Source organism: Chiloscyllium punctatum, chromosome 12, assembly GCF_047496795.1.
Source record: "Chiloscyllium punctatum isolate Juve2018m chromosome 12, sChiPun1.3, whole genome shotgun sequence".
Classification (NCBI taxonomy): domain Eukaryota; kingdom Metazoa; phylum Chordata; class Chondrichthyes; order Orectolobiformes; family Hemiscylliidae; genus Chiloscyllium; species Chiloscyllium punctatum.
In genome coordinates, this window is record NC_092750.1 from 22,661,835 (window position 1) to 22,685,141 (window position 23,307).

The following is a 23,307-nucleotide window of genomic DNA, read 5'->3' on the forward strand; positions in this document are numbered from 1 at the left end:
GTTAGATCAGGAATAGCATAATACTGAGATGTATATATTGTAAGCATTACATCAATAGATACATGTCATGAAATCTATAATTTTGGATCTTGTACCAATCTATTCATTGTTTGTTTATTATGTATATTATCCATACCCAGTTCACAAGATGGTCCATATCTGCCAGCCTCACAAGATTCACAGGCAGTCCCTTGAAATCCTTCACGACACAGACACTCTCCAGTTCCGTTGATATCGTCCTGACAAATACCAAAATTGGAGCACCAAGAATCTGGTTTCCCAGGGCACATCTGACACATTGGTCCAAAATATCCAAAACAGCATTTTAAAGTCTAAAACAACCAAAAGCAGTAATGAGACAGAAGTGTCAGGTAAAAAATCTATGGTCAGATCATACGTTGAATCTTCCATTTTTGAAGGATAACTGAAAGCTTTCCCATAAAATACTGCATTTATTTGCATGTGTGAAGCGACACTAGTGGAACTAAAATCGAATTTAGCAAACAGCCTATAAGCATTTTGTTTATTGCATTCAAGATATGTTTGTGATTTCTTAAGTCTATTTTCTGCAGTACTTGTCATATTTTAAAGCCAAAAAAGTGGAGAAAACTGTTACCATCTGTCAAATGGTACTATGTGAATATAACAAGCACTTCCACAGTTGACATACCAGGCATGTCTGATAAGATACTTATTTTCTATGGAAAAGAAAGCCCCATACACACTCAGTAGATTTCCAACGAATTTATGGTTAGGAAATAGACATTGTGCAATGTAAATTGGTTTGTTTTCCTTTTGCTTCACACTTATGATAGTGGTTCAATTCACCATCCTAAATGTATCAATTTTACAAAAGGAACAAGAACCTCAAAATATGCCTTCAGCTTCTGGGAATTCCAGTCATCCACAGTCTCAATTACCTCTGTTGTGAGAGTATTTGGCATTTATTGCCCTCTATTAGTTCTCTTGCTTAGAGCAGAATATCAAAACAAATATGTTCTGCCATGTCCATGTAATGTTTATTAGCTAGATCTGATGCCTTTTTGGCTGCAATTGTAAAGTGTGTGGCAAAGAAATGGCAGGATTTCAACAATATGAACACAACCACTTCCCAAACAAGTTTATATTATAGTAAGAAAATAAAATGGAATTTGATATTGTACTGTCATATCAAAACATGGAAACAATATCTGAATAGCCAAACTGAATGCACTCTCGACACTGTCTAAGGCATCCAAGTATTCTTCAGTAGTCAAAAAATAGAAAAGTTCTGTTTAGAGTAGGACTAAGCTGCAAAGACTGGAAGGGTTAACGACCAATTCCCATTACACGAGGTTATCTGAAGTGAGTTGGGGGTGTGCTTTGCCTTTTAACTGCTATACCATTGAAACTTAAATGATTGACATTGGTGCATACTAATGATAAATGACAGCCTTGTCATCTGGACAATTCTCAAAAATACCAATTTAAGGGGAAAATATTGCACAGGAGGAGATTGCCAATTGGCAGGCAAGTGAACTCTGATTAGTCAAGGCATTGCCATGGAGAATGCATCAAGTAATGATGATTGTCAATTAACTGCAAGGGTTTGATAATAAATTTAAACCAGACAGGTTGACACTGATTGTACTAAGAATTACACTAACAATCGATTTAGCATTATCAGTGGAGCTCCAAATGTGGCTCACTTAAACTTTCTTGAAGCTAATATATTCACATGCAGGGCTCTGTCCTCAGGAATTGCACCTTTTCAATTAAAGTAGCGCATTTTAGGCAACACCTTGTCCAATTAACACAATTATTGGGTGTTAGAGATTAATTTAGTTTCTCTGTGAATGGGTGCCAAGGGTAAATCCTTGTTTTTTTTCCTCCCCCAATGGAAAGTGAAGTGGCTGCTGATGGGTAGTGGAAGGAGAGCAATTAGGAACTGTGGTGATATGCAATAGACTTGATCGATCCCCTTTTTATACTGTCATCATTTTGGTATGGACTTACATTCCTGATTGGACATTCACTACAACCCAATTTCAAAATTAAGCATGGGATTTCTAATCAACTGGCGGGGGGATGACGATGATCAACTCAGATTTTTATTCTTGCTGCTATTGGGTCGTGACCATTGAGTCTTTGCACATACACTTTGATTAAGGAGAGAATCAAACTTCAGCATGTTTCTGAGTGAAATAGTCAATTGACACTGAAATGTCAGAAATTAAAAGAACTCTAAAATTGGGAGGCAGACCCCTAATGCGTAAGTCCTACCTACATTTCCGACAGACCTAATTGTTGCTGGTGGGGAAAGGGGGCAAGGTGTGAAACAGGATAAAGGGAAATATTAACTCAGCAGGCTATTGGAATTTAATATTGTGTTAAAACAAGTCACAATTCAGCCGATGAAAGGTCTGTACAAATGGCGATTTGTAGATTTTTTTTAAATCCCAGGTTTTTTTAAACTTTAAAAATCAACAAACTGTCAACTTAATGTGAAATAAAAAACTCTGTTACACTGCTTTCATTGATAGGTTATCTAGCGCAGGTTAGAAAAAAAACAAGGACCTAGCTTGTACAGCTGCAATGAGGCTTACACAGAGGCCAGAATTTCATGCCCTTCACCATAGTGAGTTTATTGGAGGTGTGTAGTTAATCTGGCAGGATAGTGGCAGGATCCACTACCCAACCACCACTGCAGTAACTAAGTCTATTGTTGAAAGCCTTGTAGTCATCATTCCTGCCCACCGCCAGCTCAGGCTCATAACTGGGCAAATAATGGCCATTGAAGGGTCTTATTCTGTGGTCACTGGCAGTCATCCAGTCCGAGATAAAGGTCTCATCATGCAGTAACCCTTAAAAGCAAATCTTTAAGATTATTTTTGGGTTCACAGGAGTTTTTTTGAGGGTGGGGAAGAGAAAAGAGGAGGTCCCTGGTTTAGACAAGCCAAATCAATGGACACAGCATTGGGAAGAGCAGATGCCAATGAGAGTTAATCTTTTCCTTACTTGAAACCTTCCTCCATGTCAGCCATCCCTCTGATTGGCTAGCAGGACTCAACAGGTGGGACTTGGAAGTCTCCTCTGGTTCTTGAAAGCCTAATGCTACCCAGTTAAATGCCTAATTGAGACTTAACTCGACAGTTCTTCCCTAGGAGAAGACCCCATTAAATACTGCCTCGAGAATTTATACTTGCATGGCCAGTGCCTCAAGACAATAGTAGAAAACCTGGGGAGATGAGAAAGAAATTTTGCAGTTAATAGGTAGGAAATAAACTTACTATGGTTTCTTTTACACAGCTGGGCTTGCAGCCAAGAAGTTCCACATCTTTGTCATTTTGAAACTCTTTATAAAAGCAGGTCTCTGTTCTAATTTGACCAGCAAATTCCTATGCAAAAGAAAACACTACAAAATTACATCTTTTATTAAATCATGAACATTTTTCAGTTAACAATACTGTATCTAAATAATACTCAAAATGCTCAACAATCCTTAACCTTGTTACAAGCCCTTGCTTTTGGCATTACACAAAGTAAGTACTTATATACCCAAAAGCAAATTGCCATTCTTGGCCTCTTTCTGAGTTCCATAGTCACAGCTATTCACTCCATGATTGATATAACTGTCACCTCATTGAGTACTATCTAGAGGATTAGCTGTGGGATTTATCAAAACTTTAGGTTGGTAGCATCTCTATATTGCATTTACAACAGCTTTCAACTCAGAAGAATGACTTGGTGCATGGGTCATAAAGGTGGACCAAGATCCCTTGGGCTCCAAAGTGAAAAAGATATGATTTATTAAGCTTCAAACTTGTGATGCTCTATTTGGAGTTCAGAGTATTTGATGGAATATAAAGAAAGAAGTAGGTGAGAAAGATGGAAATGTGAGCTACAGAATGTAATAAAGTAGAACTGGAAAGTTAACCCATTAAAAAAAAATCACATGTACACTGTTTAAACCATTAAGAAGCCAAAATTACCAGATCTATCAACATTCCAAGGATCTAATGCTAACTAAACCATATCAGCTTCACACCATCCATTTGTATAATTAGAATTTTTAAATTGCACCACTATTTTAACTTTTTTTCTAGACTATCATTCTAAATGTTTATCATTTAAAATGGACCAATGACACCCACCATCTCATTTTAATAGTAACTTGGACCTCAAATATAAAAATTTGACACTTATAGACACTCCTACTTACTTGCCTTATCTACCCAAGTTTTCTGCTTTTTGGCTATGTCACTGGATGACTCACAAACTAGAAATAAGATGTTTCTTACAAACAAAGGAAATACTGGATCCCATTTACATTTCAGGTTTCTGCCAGTAAGACTATTCACTGACAGCATTATATGTCTTCAGCAATGAATCGCTGTTGAAAAGTTGGAATTAGTATCTTTCAGAGTTAAACTGCGCACAGGACAAACTGTGCAAAGTGATCATAATGGAAAACAGCAGTAAAACCAAAGATGGCATCAGAATTTCTACTTACCATTGCGATTGTCCCTTGAGGACAGATGGGATTATCATCGCAGCTGCCACATACTCCCTTAGAAAGAAAAATATTAACTCAGACTTTTATTCTGTTCACGTTGGCATGTGATTGGACATATGATATAGCTGAGCCACTTTGCCAAGAATATTACTTTTAGACATGTTTCTCTTGAGTTCAGATGAAAATAGCCCAATTAAAATATTTGTACAATAAAAACATTGAATCATTCACTCAGTAATTCAAATTAAGGGGAATGAATATAAAATGCTTGATAAAATGTTTGTGATTAGAATAGTAAGGCAAGCCTTCAGCTCACTCAAATCCAATAATAAACGCAGAGTTAAATTTGGGCCTTACACAGCTTTTGGGATTTTTTTCTAGAGAATGCAGTTTGTGATTTTCATGAAAACGAATTTAAAAATATCAGGATCACTGAATCCTGAATTAAAGTATATACTTAAATTTCTGTGGATCAGGGAATTTTTAATCAATAACAGCAGAGAGAATCATTGGGCTGAATCTTTTTTTTTGCTAAGTCCAAATTGCAATGGGTTTTTTATCACTGTGAGGCCTTAATGGGTTTTCTCACTATATCTTGCCAAACTTGCCTTATTAATTACTTACCATGCTCTTATGGTGTCACTTATGTCTGATTTTTTTTAGATTAGATTGCTTACAGTGTGGAAACAGGCCCTTCAGCCCAACAAGTCCACACCGAACCGCCGAAGAGCAACTCACCCAGACCCATTCCCCTAATTTTACCCCTGCCCCTAACACTATGGGTAATTTAGCATGGCCAATTCACCTAACCTGCACATTTTTTGGACTTGGGAGGAAACCAGAGCACCCGGAGGAAACCCACGCAGACATGGGGATAATGTGCAAACTCCACACAGTCAGTCGCCTGAGGCAGGAATTGAACCCAGGTCTCTGGCGCTGTGAGGCAGCAGTGCTAGCCACTGTGCCACCGTGCCACCCATCTTATCCAGAACAACTTGCCTCTCAGTGGATATTGCAGAATTCATATCCCCTGAGCCCACACCATCTTTTAAAGCATCCAGACAAACATGGTCAGTCCGTAACTACCCTGCATGGTCCCTGTCATTGGCCCTGAACATGATGGACAGGAGTAATTTAGTGGGCAGGACCTTGGAGTCTCACTGGATAGGGTGGTGCTGACCTGGGACTTCTTTTTCCACCAGTGGAGGTCATGACATCAGAACAGATCAGACCAGACCAATCTGAGATTCACCTGGGTTAAAGCACTTCTCAGCCATCTGGGGAGTACCCAGTGCTGTGGGATCAAGGTCAATGCCCTTTTCAACTCTGCCAAAATAAAACCACCATCTTCTCTCCATTACCTCACATTCACTTCATCACTGCTACTGTATCCACCTCCTAAAAAACGCCTTACCACTTTTAATATTGCCCACAACTTCTTCCCTCACTTGATCTCCCCCACCCCAAACCCTGGCACCACTAACTCTACATGCTATCTGTGTGGCCTACTCACTCGTTTAAGATTCCTCCCACATGCACCAACAGTTATGTTGCCCACTTTCATCTCCTGTAACAACTGCCTCTCCCTTTCAGGATAGAAACAGCTTACATTAGGGCAGAGAGAGTCAAGACAGGTGGTGTGCAGGCATCATTCAGCTCCTCATTTCGAGAAGAGGAACCTGACTCTGACCACTCTGAGCAGGACCTGGACCGGTATCGAAGTCTGCCTTTGACTTACTGTCAAAGCTGTGAACAAAAGCTATGTCCCCTGACGGCTGAAGCCTGCTAACAACTATAACAAGCTTCCTGGCTTTGTGTCAAATAGCAAAGCAGAACAGCAATAACACAACCATGGAATTAGCCGAACATAAGCCAAAGCACAAAAAGGCAAGATTCTTTCAGTTGCTGTAAAAAAATTAAAATAAACAGGGAACAGCACTGGTTGCCAATTTAACCAACATTTCATAGCCTGATAAACTGTTAATCGAAGCCAAAAGACACGTGCCATATCTGGTCTATCCATATACATATGCTAACGTTTTATACGTACCTCTACAATTACAGTGTTATTGATGTCACATCTATTCTTCTGCATTTGAAGAACTTGACTTGTTCCCAACAAGATTCCATTTCTCGTCTCATTGTGAAAACCATTTAATGCAACGTCATTTACAAAAATCTGGAAAAATAATTGCAGTTTACATCTTAATAATAATTGCAGAAAATGAATGCTTTTACACCTTGTAATACACTTGTAATGATAAGGCAATTACACCTTTTTATAAATCATAGGACTATACAACCTTTCATGTAGATGAGGAAGAGGTTATCATTTAGTGAGGAGGTATCTGAGAAAAGCAGTATGCCCCAAAGATGCATGATTCTCTGAGGGAAAAAGGTTCCCCTCATCTCTAACCTAAATGGCTGACTTCTAATTTTAAGACAATGCCTCCTAGTTCTACAGTCAACCACATGAGGAAATATCCTTTTCACATCTACCATCTTTAACCATTTGGGACCTTACACACTTCAAATCAAGTTCCCACACACTTTCAGCTCCAGTGGAAACAAAAACCAGAAGAATTACAGATGCTGTAAATCAGAAACAAAAATAGAAATAACTGGAAAAGCTCAGTAGGTCCAGTAGCATCTGTGCAGAAAAATCAGAGTTAACATTTCAGGTAGTCTAAGGAAGGGTCATTGGACGTGAAACCTTAACCTTGACTTTTCTTCACAGATGCTGCCAGACCTGCTGAGCTCATCCAGCAACTTTTGTTTTTGTTCCAGTAGAAATAAGCCCAGCCTATACAACCTATCATCATAAGATGATCCAATCATTCTCAGTATCAATCTAGTCATCATTCATTAAACCATCTCCTACGTATTTCCAACCTCCCTTCAAAAAGGAGACTAAAACTGCGTACAGTGCTTAAGATACGGTTTCAACAGACAGCATGCATAATTGAAGCTTCCTTATTTTTATATTAAATTCCTCTTATAAAGCATAGCACTCCATTAGCTTTCTTGATTATAGGCTGTACCTGTATACTAACCTTTAATGACTCATGCACAGGATAACTGAGATCCCTCAGAATTCCGCAGTCATTCTCCACTTAACAAATGTTTTTTTTATTCTTCCTGCTATAGTGAACAATTACACAATTTCCCAAATTATACTGTAACTGCCAAACACTTTTCTATCTGCAAATTCCTTATATTATCTTAACAACACACTTTTCTACTTGTGTATCATCTATTATTTTAGCTCCCCTCATCAAACCCATTGATGTAAATCGTGAAAGATTGATGTCCCAGGACAAACCTCTTCACGTCCTTTAATCAGACAAAGACAAATGTATGCAGACTTTGTTTTCTACCAGTCAGGAAATCTTGTTTCCGGGCTAATATGTCACCTCCTACACCATAAACATTCATTTTCTGTAATAACCTTGGATGTGGCACCACCTCAAATAACCTCTGGAAATCCAAGTGTAATATGTCTAGAAGCTACTCAACTGTAACAAGCTACTGCAAAACATTCCCTTCCCAAGATCAATGTTGTGTATTCACAGCAGTTCAAGGCAGTGGTTCACCACCAACTGCTCAAGATTAATTAGGGACAGCCATCAAATGCTGGCCTCGCCACATCACAACACATGAATAGATAAGAAAATAAAAAAAGGATAAAACCATATCAAACATTCAACACTGGTCAAGTCATTGCGTTTAAACAGGACAAAGGCACATGTAGGCCATTCAACCTTATTCTCCTGACACCGTGGGACTTATGCCAAAATTGGCAAAAGTGACCTGCAGACCAGCTCAGGCACAACCTTATACTTGGAGAACTGTAACTATCATCCAATATTCAAGACTAGTCCATCTCCTGACTGATTTTAAACAATGGAGTCAAGGGAGGTAAGGCAGGAATGTTAAGAGGACACAACCAGATCAGCTATGATCTTATTGAATGGTAGAGCAGGCTCGGGAGCTGAATATTATACTCTTTCTCCAAATTCTTTCACCTGATGTTTCACTGTATCATTAATAGGATAGATTCCACTCAAGGTGGCATCAAGGTATGATTAAAATAGACTCCAGACTCCATGAAGTCTCATGGCATCTGATCAAACAAAGACTAAGCCCATCTATTTACTGCCAGCCCTCAGTTGATGAATCAAATAATCTTATTGAAAGTCCCAAGGAAGAAGCACTGAGGGTAGCAGGGTTGAGTTTACTCTGGATCAAGACTTTAATATCAGTGAGTGTATCTCAGTATTATTATTGACTGGTCAAATTCTGAAATACTTTATTGTCACAGTACATCTGTGGTCAATGATGAGAAAGCAAGGGTTAAGAAACTTATTTGGTCTCATCCTCATCTGTCTAACTTTTGCAGGTGTACCTGCCATGACAGTATTAGGAAGAGTGATCAGTACACAGTCCTCATGGACTCCGATGGCTGTTGAAACGATACTGTGTGATATGACCCCATTCTTATTTTGCTCAGTGTGAAGCTGGCCGATATATTAATATCTCCTGATCACTTGAAGAAAGTAGCCACCAAGGAAAAGACAAGAGTCAACCTGGTTCAAACAATGGGATAGTTGTAATGTGAATTGTAAACCAGAGTCTCATACTATAGGTTCAAATCCCACTATGGCAGGGGATGGAATATAAACCAGTCTCAACAACAGTGATCATTGATTGCTATAAAAACCGACCTGGCCTTACAAATATCCTTAAGGGAAGAACACCTGCCATTCTATTCCTGTCTGGCCAAAATGGGACTCAAGACCCACGGTGATCTGGTTGATTCTTAACTGCCCTCTGAAATGGCCCAGCAAATGTGATGATGTTGCTCCTTTAACAAGGTTGGGTTGTCCTTGCTTTTCCTCAAAAGTGTTTTATGAGATATAGGTTCCAAAAGGTCTGGCTTGACCTACTTGAAGAAGTTTTCAAGTTTAAAAATGAAACACTTGTATAATGAAAGGGGAGCGGCCAGTTCTCCCAGCTCCGCTTTTCTCTGGTTTGGTTTGGTTTGGTTTGGGTTTTAGTAGTCTCACTGTTCACAGCAAGCAGTCAGTCCATATTAAGGCTGCTGGTTAAAGAAACAGCTACATGGAAGAAGGTGCTCCATGCTGAATCTCTCTGCCATCTCTCTCTTGTAAGACCCTGTGTTTGATTTTACCTGAAGTGCCAAGGGACTGTTGCAGGAATTTGGAACAGCATCATTAAGCCGTGATAGTCTGTTGGGTTTTCAGATAGGTTAAGTTATTCTGTATTCTGTTCTCTTTTGTTTGTGTTTCATCCGGCAATCGTGCAAATAAATTCTGTTTTGTTTAAACTAAGTGGTTGGGCCAGCTGCATCACTCCTGTAACATCCACTCAATACTTGCTTAAAACAACTAGCAAAATTAGGGCCCTGGCTACTTTCTTGAAATGTTTTGAGGGGGACTGGCTTGGTCCATAACACAGACTACTCAGGGTGGGCAACAAATGATGGCTTTGCCAATGACACCCACCTTCCTTGGAAGAATAAAAATTAAAGAAATTGATGAGTATTCTGTCTTAATATCAATGCTTTAGACATCAGACTGGGTCTGTGCACTCTGTAACTGAGGAACATACCTCAATACAGGAATGGAGTCAGAAGCAGTCACATTCAACTTGTTAACTGAGTGCTGCAATGTGAATGCATTGATTGAATCCTCAAGTTAGTCTCTCTCATTCTGGCTGCCTCTTTCTCATGCTTTTGCTGTGCTGCTACACAGGAAGTACAAGAAATCGAGTAAAACAAAGTTCCCCTTGCACCAGGATCTCAGGGAGACAGAGAACATCTTTCTAACGTTGTCAACGTCCCAACTTCACACTGTAGATGCCATTAATTGTGTTATGTAGTACCACTAGACCTGGTCAAGAATTCCGTAAAATAATAAATTTATTAATTTAAAAAATTGCACACCAGTATGGTTGACACTGAATGATTTGTTGAAATAACTTAGCAAATCACTGCCTTGTAACAAATAAAATTCTAAAAGAAGGCCTATGTTTTTTCTGGGTATCTAGAGATGAGAATATATTCATATCTTGCCAGTGAATTGCACATTATTGGTAATGAATAAAGGATGAAAAATTGAAATGGCATCAGCTTTAAATGTTTGCAGCAGTTCAACAACTAAAAACAATCTCCACTGCAACACAACTAAAATGTTACTTTTAGATTGTCATCTGTGCACACTTAAGGGAGCTGATTGAGCACTTTAAGACGGCCACATACAGCCTCTTGAGAAAGCAGCTGCAAGGATAAAACTAACCTCCTTCATGTAAAAGAACAGCTGTGTTCTCCTTTGTGGTTCAACATCTGTGAACAAACCAAAAAATGCACATGTCGGGGACACAAAAATGCATGTAAATGGCCTTAACCGGAAAGGATAAAGGGCTAACAGGCTTTAGTGTAATCTCCTAACCAATGAGAACACACTTCTCATTATAGGAGACCAAATGTCCAATGCATATAGTTTTATCCAGATATAATGCATTATAGCATTAAGAGTTAAACTGTGTCACAGCTTACAATCAAAACAGCTGGAGAGAAACAAGGCGAAAGGAAGCATTAAATTGTAAGGAGGATGAAATTTGTTTTATAGGTCATGAGTGTACTAAATATGAATTAATTTGGATCTATCTTATGATTAGTGGACTATTAGCAAATTTTTAATCAAATTCCTCCAGGATCCAAACCATAATATACAAATTTCCTTGGCTCATTAAGAGCCTAATGGGTGCCAATTACAGATTAACACAAAACATTTATCTGTTTGTCTTCTTGGCCAGACCATATTAATGATACCAGTTCTTAACGTTGCATCCAGGTCATGGAGAAACTGGCAGAGCTCCAACAGCAACCTAACATGGGATATCCTTAACAGCAGGTTTTAGTCCATGCAGTAGGACTGAGATATCATAAAGATTTCTTTAGTATAGATGAGTGAGGAGAGGATAAGGCCAAAGATATGGGAATCGTTACGAGATTTCATAGTGGAGTGGAACAAGTCAGCTGCACACCAGACAGAAGACACTGTGGAAAGTGGTTCTTTAGGGTAAGTAGGTTACCAGACTCAAGTTTCAGCTGCAGTTAAAAAGAACGAACAAAATGGCATTCCAGCCACGGTGAAGACCAATCGGGGGCTAAGTTACAGTCGAGACATGGAAGGGAGAAGGATTTGCAACCAAAGAATTTGATAATTGCTAGCTATGCATGGTAAAACAATTTGGAATTTGCCAAGTTTCACAAGCAATTCCAGACAAGGAAATCAGAATGCCAGCTTGGCAGGTTTGAACTGTATAAAAAGCAGCCCAGGAAACCCCTCATTCAAGCAGCAACTCAGAGACTAACAACTGTGAAGAGGTACCCTACGTCAGGAGGAATGATGAAGACACTGAGAAGAGTTCCAGCCTGGCCAGCTGCTAACTCTCTCTGGTAATAATGTTTGGGGTTAGATATAGAATCTAGGGTAGCAAAGGACAGTGGTTGAGATATCTCTAGCAGTTAAAAGGCATGTATCTTTTACTTAAGTATTTAATAAATTAATTAAGTTTTATACAGCTCTCAGAATCGCCACTATGTATATACTATTGTCTCACATAGATGGGCAACAGCGATATTTGACAAAAGTGGGAAGAGAAGTCCACAAATGTAGAAGTCAAGAATCACAAGGATCTATTACTGCTCCAGGCACTATGCCTGTTATGAAAAGATCTGTCTCAATCTCACCAAGAAGCAAAGTAGGCAGATGTTATGTCTTGGCAAGAAAGACATCATCTTCTAGGGTAGTGTCTTGGAATCAAGGATGATTTTCTTCTCGAGTGGAGAGTACTAAATTCATTCAACAGTCCAATGCTGGATCTGCAGACCCTGCCACGTTCACCAAGTTGTGTTCGATCAAGCAATTGAGTGGGATGCTCAGGTTCACACACTTCCTGAGCTTGATCCCCTGCCACCTCAGCTTCTTGGGTTTCCTAAAGCTCAGCCGTACACCCATCAAGCATTGACAGTCTACATCCCTCCTTGCATACTTCGCTTTATTTTCCCTGAACATGTCGAACAGAGGGTAATGTAATTAGCATCCTGCTTTTCCAACACAGTCCTGGAAGTTCTGATAGATGACTGCAATTTCTGCTCATGGACAATGCCCCAAGATCTTGGTGGCTGGTGGATGAGCAAGTGATGTACTGGAGTCACCAGGTTACTTGCTGTGCCTACCAGTTTGGGAATTGTCACTGTCTAGTTTCCGTGCTTTGGGTGACAGAATGGAAAATAGCAAATCCATATGGCGAGATGACATATTGATGAGGATGTCGATGCTGCTACTAGGTGCAATTAGGCCTCTCACTGTTCCCTGGTAAGAATGTCACCTCACTGATCAACACTGATTGGAAAATTTGCTCTCAATGGCAGGAAGCTCTTCACTGTGCTCTCTCAACCTTCTCATCAATAGCCACATCATTCAGGGGCTGGGCAGATTCTGCCCTATGTGTCAGAAAAATATTTGAAGAACTGGAACACAGCGAGGCAGATTTTGATGCACTTGAATCATCATTCCAATGTTTGTACTTCATCAGAGTTTGCACAACAAAACTGCCTGAGCATGATGACAAAGAAAAATTGTACATCTCAGAGAGACACCGGAAGAAACGTTTACTTATTGATTAAAAATAAGCAACAAGACGACACAGGGTAAGTATGAGACAATAACCAAACAAAAAGGACGTGGTTTATCAGGAGACATTCAAGGACAAACCTCTGAAGTTCACACACAGTAGTTCACTCCTTTGGATCAATCTCAATGAACTTGATTTTGTGGATGGTGAGGGTTTTTACCTCACCAATTGATACCAGCTATTCCTCAAGTATCTAATGCTCCAAGGAGCATTACTTGACTAGAAACAAGACATCACCCTCACTCGGAGTCTGCTCCAGAAGTTCTGCAAAACTAAGGATGGTGGGAGTCACCTTCAAGTGGTCATTAATTAAGGGTTTCAGCGAGGGTAAGGATGGGGATGTGAGGTGGTCCAGATGATGCACATTTTACCATAAAATTCCAGATAGGTCAGGACAGGCATGAAGGCAGAGGGAAGGCCACCTGAAGAATCTTACAGGAGCCAACATTCTGCAGACTGATTAGTGAGGACTGTAACATTTAGTGCCTTAAGCACGAGTTGAGTATTCTTTGCACATATTGAAACACCATTACTCATCAGCACTATTTATGTGGAAAATATTTATATTGAAGATAAACTATTTCATTCAAAAGGTTAAAATAATATGTCTTTATTCCAACAACAGTGAAATATTTGTGTATTTAACATTAGTGTAATGTGACATTGTGCCCAACCCATGTCACAAACTAATACTCTGTTATAGTCCAACGTCACCACAATAGAAACTTGGAGGCAGTAAACATTGTGAAAATTTGCTTACAATTCAATTTGTTGCATCCCTCAATTTCAGAGGTCGCAATATGTTGCTGTACTTTAATATCTTTTGGAGGCCTGTTTGCTTTTGAGGTTTTAACTATCACTTGTTATAGCCAAATGCAAAGACTCGGTGGCAGCTTATGATGTGGTGGTGTGGTTTGTTGTTGAATCATAGAACTATATAGCATAGAAGGAGGCCATACTGCCTCCACAGTGCCTTTGCTAGCTCTCCAAATGAGCTACCAATTAATCCCATTTTCCTATGTATTCCTTTCACCCTGCTAATCTTTTCCTTTACAAATTTGAGAGTTGTGTCCTGCAAGCTATCAAACCCAGCGGACAAATTATTGAAAACACTAAACCTGGAAAGTAAGGGAATGAAAGTCACAGACTTTCCATTAGTATTTTGCTATACAAATATATGGTAGGGTTAACAAATTGAAGATAGCTATTTTCTTAAAAACAAAATACTGCGGAGGTTGGAAATCTGAACAGGAGCCAATTTGGACTTGAAACGCTCACTGCTTCTCTCTCCACAGATGCTGCCAGAGCTGCTGAGCTCTGTTTTTATACTTTTTTTTTGTAGCTTTAACAGAGTTCCTCAGAATCGTGAATGATTTTGAGTTAGAAGATTCAGAAAAGCTGATTCTACTGACTGCAGAGTTACTAACAGAGGAAACAGAATAAAGATTGTTGTAAAGTCAGAACTATTGGGACGAGTTGTTTTGATCTATAATACACAACTGAAAAGGGTGAAGGAAGCAAATTCAATAGTTAATGGGAATTGGACATAACCAGTCATTTTGCTGGGCTATGGGGTTAAAAAAAGGGTGTAGAATTAACTGGATAGATCTCCCAAAACAGAGCAAAAAGCTATGATGGGGGATGCTGAATGGCCTCCTCCTATGCTGTACAAGCCTATAATTTAACCTTGTGATTGCAAATGATTTTGGTTTAGTCAATAGGGAGAAGCTGACTTCACTGACAACAGAATTAATAACAGAGGACACAGATCACCATTCTGAAAGAATACAACAGAGATGACAAAAGGAGTATAGCTCCCTTGTTAATAAAAAGCAAAGTATACCTTATCTTCCTTAGTGTAGAATATTACTTGATAGGATGATCCAAGCATAGTTCCCCTATGAATTCCATCTTTAATTTTGTTATAGAGGAACTTCTCCCCAAGAATAATGTGATACTGCACAGCGTTGACATCCTATAAAAGAGAAACAGCCAAATTTTCACACTGAAGGAATAAAACTGTCTTCGTACCTTATTATTACACCTGAAAGGAAAAGATCCAGCTGACATGATCAAGAATAGTTACCATTTATCATGTAACTTATTGCCGATCCTCTACATGTCACTTGGACAATACTTTACCATAAACCATCCCAATTTAAAATGGACTGGAGGCAGGGCAGCAAAAACAAAGAGTACCAGTGATCTACGCATTGCTGTGCCATTGCGGGGTGGCACGGTGGCTCAGTGGTTAGCACTGCTGCCTCACAGCACCAAGGACCCGGGTTTGATTCCTGCCTTGGGTGACTGTCTGTGTGGAGTTTGCACATTCTCCCCATGTCTGCATGGGTTTCCTCCCATAATCCAAAGATGTGCAGGTCAGGTGAATTGGCCATACTAAACTGCCTGTAGTGTTAGACATTAGTCAGGGGTAAATCTAGGGTAAGGAAATGGGTCTGGGTGGGTTGCTCTTTGGAGGGTTGATGTGGACATGTTGGGCCAAAGGGCCTGTTTCCATACTGTAGGGAATCTAATCTAAAGAGAAAAACCTCTGTTCTCAACATTGTTAACTTTTCCAGAGAGGTGGAAAGGGTGATAGAGTGAAAGCACCTGACTTGTTAATTGCGAGGATGGAGGCCATTAGGGAGCTCATTAAGTGCTTGCCCTCTGACCTCTAGAAACTATCATTTGGGTTGGCAGCCATGAGGAGCTCTGTGAAGCTGACCAGCTGGCACCTGGTGAGAACAGGGGCAGTAGCCGTGAAATAATTTCATTTAAAGCAAAATAGAGAATGTTTGGACAATAATGAATTGAGCAATGATAAAATTCTAGTAACCCACTTTTCCCTACTTTCTCCTTGGTCCCAGCTTTCCATTTTCCTGGCCACTTTGAATACAAAGCACTACTCTTTTTTTGTAAGCCCACATATAAATGGCAAAACAGCATAGAGGGCTGCTAACTCAGGTCAGAATGTGGCTCAATTCCCTAGCAGTGCTAACCACTGAGCCACCTTGCCACCCATATCTAGGATCCTTAAGGAACCAACCCAATGAAAAACAACTTTTACATTATCGGTTAGGCTTACAACCCAGAATCAAACATTCCTCTCGATTCCTGCCGTAACAGGAAAATCCTACCCTTTAATGTGTTTATCTACCACATAACCAAACATCATGTTTGCAATTTATTGGAACCAGTATATTCTTCACCATTATCTCGAAGCACATTTAAAAAATAATCCGAGCAGAAGGGTAAAATAAAATTATTAACTTGGAATTCTATAATTTGTTTCTCAAAAATTGACTTATATAAGCATTGTAATATTTTTGGTATTATTGGGTGAAGGCATAATGTATTTATGTCATGTTCATTTGTCTGATATTTTGCTGGAAACACTAATCCATTGAAAATAAATATTATAACTCAGCTGACAATCACAGAGAGAAATGACACTGAATGCATTATGTGTACATTTACAAGCAGCTATTTCCCATCAATCACACCTTAGATTAAAAAAAGATGTTGACTTTAAAACCTACCATATATACTTGTATGAATTCTCGGTTCACCACTGGAAAAATACCTGGCCATAAAATTTAGCTAATGTTCTTTTTTAACGTTTTAGCCCCAAGGCAATACTTCCATGTGAGAAAAAAAAGCAGACATTCCAACCTGGTGTCTACTAATCTATAAGTGATCCAACTGCTAATTGGAGTCTGTTCAAATAGTTCAGAGTAGGGTGTCATTGTCATTTTCGAGGAACTTTAAGCTGGGATTGAGTATAGATGCAAGATGAAATGGGAAAATACTGGAAGTGATCAGCATTTTACTCAGCTGGTACAGAAACAGGGAACCAATGTCCTCCCAGGAGTATGTTCATTCAAAGCTGGGCAGTTATTCAAACTAGACATTCCCACGAGGACAGGCATATGTTGGCCCCTGTAGATTACTGGGTATGTACAGCCATGCAAGAATATTTAAAATGATTATTACCCAGGAGCCGGGGAGACACTTTACACATATTACAATGGTTGAATTGACCCAAACTATTCCCACCACTCCAGGATTGAATGCACATCCTCTACAATTAGTTAGTCCGTGGGATCATGGACAGTCCCTCCTGGTATTAGTAATATTTATGGCTTTTGTTTTGTTCTTATTACATTCCCTTTTTGCCTACCTCTTTGTGGCCCAGAGGCCAATAGGAAGCACACTAACACATTGACCTAGTGTTAACAGATGTTCAATCTCCAGCCTACCAAACTTGGACAGGGAGACCTTGCCTCAAAATGGACCAGGTATCATTTTGTGACCATCAGACTGTCAACAAGCCTAACCTTCTGGCCAATGATTCAAAATTCATGGGAGAATATTCATCACATTTAGACATAGTTAAAACAGGAATCATACCAGTTGTTCAATATCCTTAGCTCTGCAGTACTCTTCAATTGATGTATCTTCTGGTATTAGAATAGTGTACTGTTCAGATGATTCTATCTCATCAATTAGGTGATAGTGCTCGAGGAAAAGAAGAACAAAAATCAAGAATTATGACCTGTTGTTCCATTCAAAGGGTAACTATGACTTTTATAGTTTTGCTCAAACTAAGTTTCTCTGCTGCTTGCCTTTCTTTTGGAATTAGATCCTTAACAGCTATAATTTTGCATTTGGAACCTGCATCTAAGTTCATTTCCTAATCTGCTCACTACCTGATCTGGGTGATTTAAGTATTGCGAAGGAACCTCCAGCCCTAACGTTGAAGCTGTGCAAAGATAACAGCTGAAGATTCAGTGACTCACATTGGTGATGAATAAATGTGAGCATCGTCTGAGCTGAACTGTGGTATGTCCAAGTTGCCTACTAACACTTTGCGTTTACACTGTTTCATGACACTGTCATAAATATGTAATGAAGAAAGTTTACAAAGGAACAATGATCGGACAGGAATCTTAAGAATTAAATGTCTTTAGAGGACCAGGAACATGTCTGAGGTGCTCACAACATCACCCATAGCATTAATCAAAGACCAGAAAACGTAGCCATGGAAGCTGAAAAGTTAAGCTGAAGTTTTCTGGACTTGCTGGATGCTGCTGGGTACCATGTGTAGCATCTGTAGCATCCTCTTAAAAAAAGGAGGACACTTTAAAAAATGACAAAGGCAGATCATAACAGTGTATGGTAACCTCAAGCTAAATGTGTCATGCCGTATTTATTAATATACAGATAGTACATTATTGAAAGTTTTGGGGAAAGTGAAGGAAATGTTACACATGGGCTCATGCTCTCAGCTTCAAGAATTACCTACTCTTTAGTTATCTCCCACAAGGTCTGATTTCCTTTTTATACATCTTGTCTCATCAGTAAATGTGCACCAGTTCTTTTTGTCAAATAGATATTGACAAGCAATAGTTCTACCATTGAAAGAAATGCTTTCAACTTGTCACCTGGGCATAACACTGGTTCTTCTATCCCCTTTCATACTTTAATTGGAATTGAACCATCCAAACCCCTTGCATCTGATATAACAGACTGAATAACTTTGAAATTCAGAGTGAACAGACCACTCTTAGTAATAACTACCCTTTAGCTACATAATCAATTTCACTATTCTGCTGAAAACCTATCAATTAATAACACAGGATACAATCATATGTCACAGCCTTTTGTGCTGCAGTTAATTGCAAGATTTTGGGAGTTTCAAATTGACAATATCTCCCAGATTATCATTAATCTGCCTTACAATCAGCATCTAACAATTCTTTTGGGATTTCCTAATGATTGTCAGTTTTAAATGATTTAATAGGTCCTTCTTTGGAAATCAGACATGCACAGCCGCTATACAGGCTATCGGTGGAACTGTTCCCCTCCACAGTAAATCTCTCCCATTAAAGGCTGCCATCTGTCTATAGATATAGGTGCTCTGACTGGCTTGCCCACTTTTGCAATCTAGCTCTTCCCTAATTGGCTCTGGCTCTTGAAGTTAATTGGTTAATTAGGCACCCCAGGAAATTAGGCACTCTGCACACAGAGTGTAGACAGCATTAGAGTCAGGATCTGGAAATGGTGCCAATACCTAACAATCTAAATACGGAAGATTCCATCCATAGAATCATAGAATTAAACTTTGCATTGTTGCACTTATCTGCTTTTTCCATCTGCATTTTTGCCTTTTATTTGAATTCATAATTCAGTATATTCTTGAAGACCACAAAATGAGGAGAGTGAGAAAGTTGGCAGCATCTGCGGAATTGCTCAGTAACATGATTGTGCACCTTCAGAAGAGGAGAAAACTGAGGACAAAGAACATTTTCTCTTCCCCCATAGGCCGTGTCAATAATTACTAAGAAATAGATTTGTAGGGCAAATTCACAAGTTCTCAAGGTTATCATGGAATTGATAAGATAAATTGTTGATAACTTTTCGAAAAGATGCTTTAAGGTGTATGAATTGTTAGAAATCACTGTTAGCTCCAATTCAGATGAAAGTTCTTTCTCCTATATAAATAAAATTTCCTAAGTAATTCAATGCTGTTCTTTGTACCTGTAATAATTGTTTGATATGAGAGTATTGAGGCAGTTGTTCCAGAAGATCAAGCAAACTAGGTAGAAGTGGTGGTAAGTCTTCCGAAGGAGGGAATAAAATCTAAATATAACACATTGTAATAGATTAGATAAAGCAGCTCTGAATAAAATAATTATGTTCTGTGAGAGCTTAACAACACATTAGTGGAAAACGCTAAATACTACAAATAATGATAATCAATGTTATATGTACTTTGTAGAGCTAAATCCTAATAATAGGTGTGTTGGGGTAAGGTCTGAGGTTAATGGTCTCGGAACCCTGACACAGGAACCAAACCCATTTCAAATGGGCCCATGCACAGTTGTAGTGGAGGCAGGATGAACGGAAGGTGACCAATCTACTTGTAGGTTGGATTTTTAAACATTACAATATGTTTTCATTCTCTTTTAAACTCATGTCATTCAGTTTGCTAGATCTTGGGAATCTGGAAAGTGAAGGCAAGCAAGGCAGATAGAATCAACAAGGTCAATACCAAAAAATCTTCACTGAGTGTTACAGGAAACAGGACTGTTATGTCCAGACCCAAAAAATGAAATATTTCATATATACTGTGATGGTCTATCAGTAAACCACTACTGCATCTCCAGTCTCTCCTTACATTGGTCAGATTACTTACCATCTATCCCCCCAAGATTGGAAAATGTCTCCTGCGATCAGATTCCCCCATCCACTACCCCACCACCACCAACCATTGCTTCCCCTGCCATTATCTCTCCTGATCTTTCCATCAGACATAGCTAGTCACAATTAAATTCCACTATTTCTATTTTAAAAATCTGAAATTAAGAATCTATGAAATAATAGTTGAGAAAAACCTCTCTGGCTCACGAAAGTCCTCAGGGAATATACCATCCTCACCTGGTTTGGCCTACATGTCACTCCAGACCCACAGTAACTACCTTCTGAAATGGCCTAGAAAGCCACTCAGTTGTATCCGAAGTCTCAACAAAGAAATGAAACCAGACAGACCACCTGACATCGACCTCTGCACCAGACAAGACAGCGGGTTGCTGTCTCAGAAAGTAGAAAATATACTGTTTAAAGGTTCTTGAATCCTTGAGCTGTTATAGTTAAAATCTTGTATCCTTGGCAGTATTAACATTTTTAGAAGCCTTTACTTCTCAATAAATGGATTTTTTCCCATCTTATTTAATAGTGAGTGTTGACTTTCAAGACAGACTGCAAATGGACTGAGGCAGTTCAAGGTGGCAGCTCAACACTATCTTCTGAAGGGTAACTAAGGCTGGGCAATAAGGGCTGGCCAGCCAAAGATGTCCAAGTCCCTTGAATGAATTTTTAAAATTGATTCAAAGGAATCAGGCAGAGTGCTTTCCAGTATTCATTGTTACCAATCCATTTTTCTTTATCCTGCTCTGCGGTCCCACAAGCTGATGCTGAAGTATGAGTTATTTGTGTATTCCTAAGTCTGACTCCATTGTCTTTCCAAACATGTCCATTATGTGCAACTTCTTATACAAATTAAATTAAAGCAGGGTATGCAAGTTTCTTGATATAAATCAGTTGGTTGTTTCCAATGTCTTGAGATAAAATGGTAATTTTAATATGTTCAAGCAATTTTGTTTATTCCACATTGGTTTCCTGAACGTGCCTCAATCTGTTGTCAGATGATGCTGCAAACTCTTCAGGTTCATATTTCTTTCTTTTTAAAACTTAATTCAGTCAATGAAGATTTCACATATTAACATCAGAGAATGGAAGTTGAAACTTGATAGTTCTATATTTTACTGCTGTCAATGACAGTATATCGGGGCTAGAGCTTGTGCCCACTGTCACACCACTCACAGACTACAATGAAAGAGCTCCATATTTCTGACAAGAGTTTGCCATGAAGGTTACTTTAGAAATACTATTCTGATAGATTCCTCAATGTAGAAGAGTTGGGGCAGGACAAAATGTTCTCTTTTTTGCACAGCAGTCAGTTGCATATACTGAACTTTAGAGGTCCAGCATCAGACAGCCACTTTGACAGCTGCTGTGAAATGGTAAGTATATAAAGCAAATGTGAGGTTAGGGTGCTGGTGGGTAGAGTGGCAGGTAGATAGGGGGCTGGTATTAGGGTGCCAGATGAGCAAGATTCCAGGAAGTGATGGAGTGTTTAGGATAGGTCTGACATGGTGGGGGAGGGGGGAAGAGTGCTGAGAGATAATGATTCCACAAAAGGACAGTGGAGTTATCGAGTAATTGGTGCTGCAGGTATAGTGATGTGTCTGAAAGGTGGGTGTACAGAGTCTTATAGGAGGAAGGGTAGGTGTGGTCGAGGGAATGGGTGCTGAGTCCACAGGGATGGGCTGGGGTTTCAGATCCCACTGGGAAACAGCTGGGAAGTCGGTCTGGTGGAGAGAGGGGGGTTGTTTAGATGGTGATGATAGTAGGATCTGGAGTAGGAGAAGGGAGATTGAGGATCTGGTATTAGGGTAAGGGGGTTGGGTTCTGGAGGCACAAGGGGAGCATTATCTGGTGCTGACCAGAAGAGGCAGTAAGTCATATCCAACTGCAAGTCAGGAGAGTTGGATCTGGACCTTGGTCCCACTGTGGCGTGATTGGAATTAGTCGCAGGAAGGTATTGTCAATTCCAAAGGGCCAGGACTAAGAGGTTTTGGGTCCAGAACTGGGATGGGGGTGGTTGGATTCTGAGGGGACAGGGAGGGTGGGTGTTCAGTCTGGAGTGAGAGATTGTATCTGATGGCAGGGCAGGGAGGAAACGGTCTTGAGGAAGAAGGGCGTGTCGAATCCTAGGGGTGAGGGTGTTTCAGGTCAGGGTTTGGTGGATATTGAAGTTCTGAGAGAGGTGTAACCATGAAATTGTGGATAGGTGTGGTAAGTTGGGGGAAGATCAGTTGAATAGAAATCAGGAATTAGACCAGGTATTAGACCAGACTATTCACTTCATTTCGATGGAACCCTTCAGATTCTCTGATTTAAACAGAAATGTTTGGAGGGTTCCAGGCATAGGGGAATTGCCCTGGGGAATTTTTAATTTCTCAAACAATTCTTTTGGAGTCTGCTCCATTGTGGATTCTGTAGTTTCCCCATATGCAAATCCCATCTATGCTTCAGAAAGGCTTATCTTGCAACTGGAAAGTCTGGGCCATAAAATACACTTTAAATGTAACTGGGAGAAATTTGTAGCCACATTATATTTAGCTAACACAGTACACTAGAGATAACAAGCATATTTTTTATTGACTGTGGTGATTTCTAAACAACAACATGTGTCAAGTCAGGCAAAGCATTGGCCCAGCATCATTTAACACAGCTCCATTAAACTGGTTTTAATTTGTCATGTAATGTTTATGACAGGTCCAAATATAGTATGAAAGGCAGAATTCTATGTTTGCCGACAGAAATGTTTAGAAAATGAGGGAATGGGTTTGGAAGCAGGGTTTGGTGGCTAAATATCTCCATGCTTGAAAACCCAACACTGATAGATCCTTGCCAATTGGGAATCATCTCTGTTTGAAATGTGTTCATTGAATTTTTTTTTA

The 23,307-nt window shown here is 39.5% G+C and overlaps 1 protein-coding gene across 2 annotated transcripts in view; it reads right to left on the minus strand.

The window, feature by feature from the left end:
- stab1 (stabilin 1) overlaps window positions 1-23,307 on the minus strand; it is a 282,900-nt gene that overhangs the window by 111,938 nt on the left and 147,655 nt on the right. For both annotated transcript variants that reach the window (XM_072582082.1, XM_072582081.1), the window contains exons 32-38: window positions 19,760-19,861; window positions 17,630-17,737; window positions 15,063-15,194; window positions 6,546-6,674; window positions 4,493-4,549; window positions 3,270-3,377; window positions 137-332 (exon numbers count right to left, since the gene is read on the minus strand). In XM_072582082.1, the coding sequence (XP_072438183.1) occupies window positions 137-332; window positions 3,270-3,377; window positions 4,493-4,549; window positions 6,546-6,674; window positions 15,063-15,194; window positions 17,630-17,737; window positions 19,760-19,861 (832 nt within the window). The remainder of the gene's footprint in view (window positions 1-136; window positions 333-3,269; window positions 3,378-4,492; window positions 4,550-6,545; window positions 6,675-15,062; window positions 15,195-17,629; window positions 17,738-19,759; window positions 19,862-23,307) is intronic.